This window comes from Mustela nigripes, chromosome 13 (assembly GCF_022355385.1).
Source record: "Mustela nigripes isolate SB6536 chromosome 13, MUSNIG.SB6536, whole genome shotgun sequence".
In the NCBI taxonomy this organism is placed as follows: domain Eukaryota; kingdom Metazoa; phylum Chordata; class Mammalia; order Carnivora; family Mustelidae; genus Mustela; species Mustela nigripes.
The window spans coordinates 88,541,037-88,543,786 of record NC_081569.1 but is presented as its reverse complement, the minus strand read 5'-3'; the positions used below and the strand labels follow the sequence as shown (position 1 = coordinate 88,543,786).

At 33.5% G+C, this 2,750-nt stretch overlaps 1 protein-coding gene across 1 annotated transcript; it reads left to right on the top strand.

Moving 5' to 3' along the window:
• The first annotated feature begins 2,071 nt into the window (after positions 1-2,071).
• LOC131998804 (small ribosomal subunit protein eS12-like) lies at positions 2,072-2,524 on the top strand. The gene has a single exon (XM_059371261.1). The coding sequence runs from the start codon at positions 2,098-2,100 to the stop codon at positions 2,494-2,496; it is 399 nt and encodes a 132-aa protein (XP_059227244.1). The 5' UTR covers positions 2,072-2,097; the 3' UTR covers positions 2,497-2,524.
• Positions 2,525-2,750: the final 226 nt, after the last annotated feature.

Sequence of the window (2,750 nt, the reverse complement as noted above, 5' to 3'; positions counted from 1 at the left end):
TAATAATAAAATGGAAAGAAATCACTCTCAAGATGATCTGCCTTTATTTTTTTCAAGAGATTTTATCTATTTATTTGAGAGAAAGTGAGTGGGAGACACACGAGCTGGGGAAGGGAGGGTCAGAGGGAGAGGCAGAAGCAGACTCTGTTGAGCAAGGAGTCTGGCCGGGGCTCAGAATGACCAGAGCTGAAGGCAGACACTTAACTGAGTCACCCAGGTGCCCCAGATGATTTGCTTTTACTCCACCTACGTACAAGAAGAAAATTTTTTTTTTTTTTAAAAGATTTTATTTATTTATTTGACAGAAATCACAAGCAGGCAGAGAGGAAGGCAGAGAGAGAGAGAGAGCAGGAAGCAGGCTCCCCGCTGAGCAGAGAGCCCGATGCGGGGCTCGATCCCAGAACTCTGGGATCATGACCTGAGCCGAAGGCAGAGGCCTTACCCCGCTGAGCCACCCAGGCGCCCCCAAGAAGAAAATTTTAACTTCTCTGGAAAGAGGTAACATCATCCCAGAGACCCAACTTTTGTAAACATAGTATCTGACATGTAATAAAAATTACAAAATATAATAAATACAAATCCCAATGACTGAAATTCAAGAGCTAAAAGGGGAAAAGGAAAGATATCCATAAATGATACAGATTTTAAAATTATCAAACATTAAATAATTATAACTATACTAAATAACTATAATATTTAAGGAAAATATATAAAAATACAAAAATTTGTACAAGAAATTAGAAAATCTAATAGGAATCAATACCACATTCTTTTGCTGAAATGTTATTAATACCTGAAACTATTCAATAAATGCATTTGAAAGAAAATTATAAATAGTAAAAATGAAGTTACTGAATTTAAATATATGCTAACACAGAATAGCCACATTGAAACAAAGAGGTTTACAAAAGGAAAGAAATGCGAGTGCTATCATTGCACAGACCATGGTGAAATGATTTAACATATATGTAACTGTAATCCCAAAGGGGAAGGAGAAAGAATATAAACTGGAGAAGAAAGAATAGAAGTAAATCTGACTGAGATTTTTTTTAATTGGAAAGAATAAACATAAACTATAGACTTTAGATTTCTACACTATGGAATGGATTAAAAACACAAGAAAAAAATACATTTAAAATATAACAAAATTGCTGAAAATTAAACACAAAGAATTTTCAGCAATTTTGTTATATTTTAAATGTATTTTTTCTTGTGTTTTTAATCTTAAAACCAGCAAGAGATTACAAAAATACCACTCACAGTTTACTTCTAAACATACATAATTCAGAACACTATGGATGCATATATTTAAAATGTGGAAGAAGAATTAAGTGTCAATTTAAAATTATACATGCAAAGAAAATATTTTTCAAAGGTAAAGGAGAAAGAAGAAACAATGGCAAAGCATAAATACTGAGAAAATCCTTTGTAACAAGAACTCTATCAAAAAATATCTCAAAAGGAGCCTTTTTTCCTGACTGAATGAAATGGTACTGAATGGAAATAGAGTAATTCTAAAATAAATAAAGAAAACAGCAAACATATGTGTGTAATTAAATCTAAAATAATATTGATTGTTTAAAATAATTCTTGAGATATTTAAAATACATGAATACTACCATGGCCAATTTAAAACATATTAAAATAAATTTCACAACAACATCACAAAAACAGAAGACTGTAAATACATCCACAAAATCCTTATATATGTTAGAAAGTGCAAGAGTTGTAGGTAGATGTTATTGATTCAAGTATCATCTTGTAATTAATGCATAATTTAAACAGATATGTATTGTACTTACTGTAGAAAATAATAAACCCATGAATTAAAAATATATCTAAAAGGGAAACACTGAGATTACCAAGTACCATTTAATTATAAAGAAGATTATAATGGAACACAAGGAAAAAGAGGTAATACAAATGAAAAATAAAAAGGGACAATTTAAAATGAAATATACCTATAATTATCTTACCTGTAGACTAGTTTAGCAAAATACAAATATTGATACACTAATTAAATGCAACATTCTTCACTATTTATAAGATATCTTAAATATGAGAATCCATATTCGGCTACACTCGTAATCCACCGCCATGGCCGAGGAAGGCATTGCTGCTGGAGGTGTAATGGACGTTAATACTGCTTTACAAGAGGTGCTGAAGACCGCCCTCATCCACGATGGCCTAGCACATGGAATTCGCGAAGCTGCCAAAGCCTTAGACAAGCGCCAAGCCCATCTTTGTGTGCTTGCATACAACTGTGATGAACCTATGTATGTCAAGTTGGTGGAGGCCCTTTGTGCTGAACACCAAATCAACCTAATCAAGGTTGATGACAACAAGAAACTAGGGGAGTGGGTAGGCCTCTGTAAAATTGACAGAGAGGGAAAACCCCGTAAAGTGGTTGGTTGCAGTTGTGTGGTGGTTAAGGACTATGGCAAAGAGTCTCAGGCGAAGGATGTCATCGAGGAATACTTCAAATGCAAGAAATGAACAAATAAACTTAGCTCTTGTTCCACCAAAAAAAAAAAAATAATAATAATAATTAATTAAAAAAATAATGCATACCCTTCAGTTGTTGTTTGTCCTGGAAGCTTTTAATCTCTCCTTCTATTTTCAATGATAGCCTAGCTGGATATAGTATTCTTGGCTGCATGTTTTTCTCGTTTAGTGCTCTGAAAATATCATGCCAGCTCTTTCTGGCCTGCCAGGTCTCTGTGGATAAGTCAGCTGCCAATCTAATATTT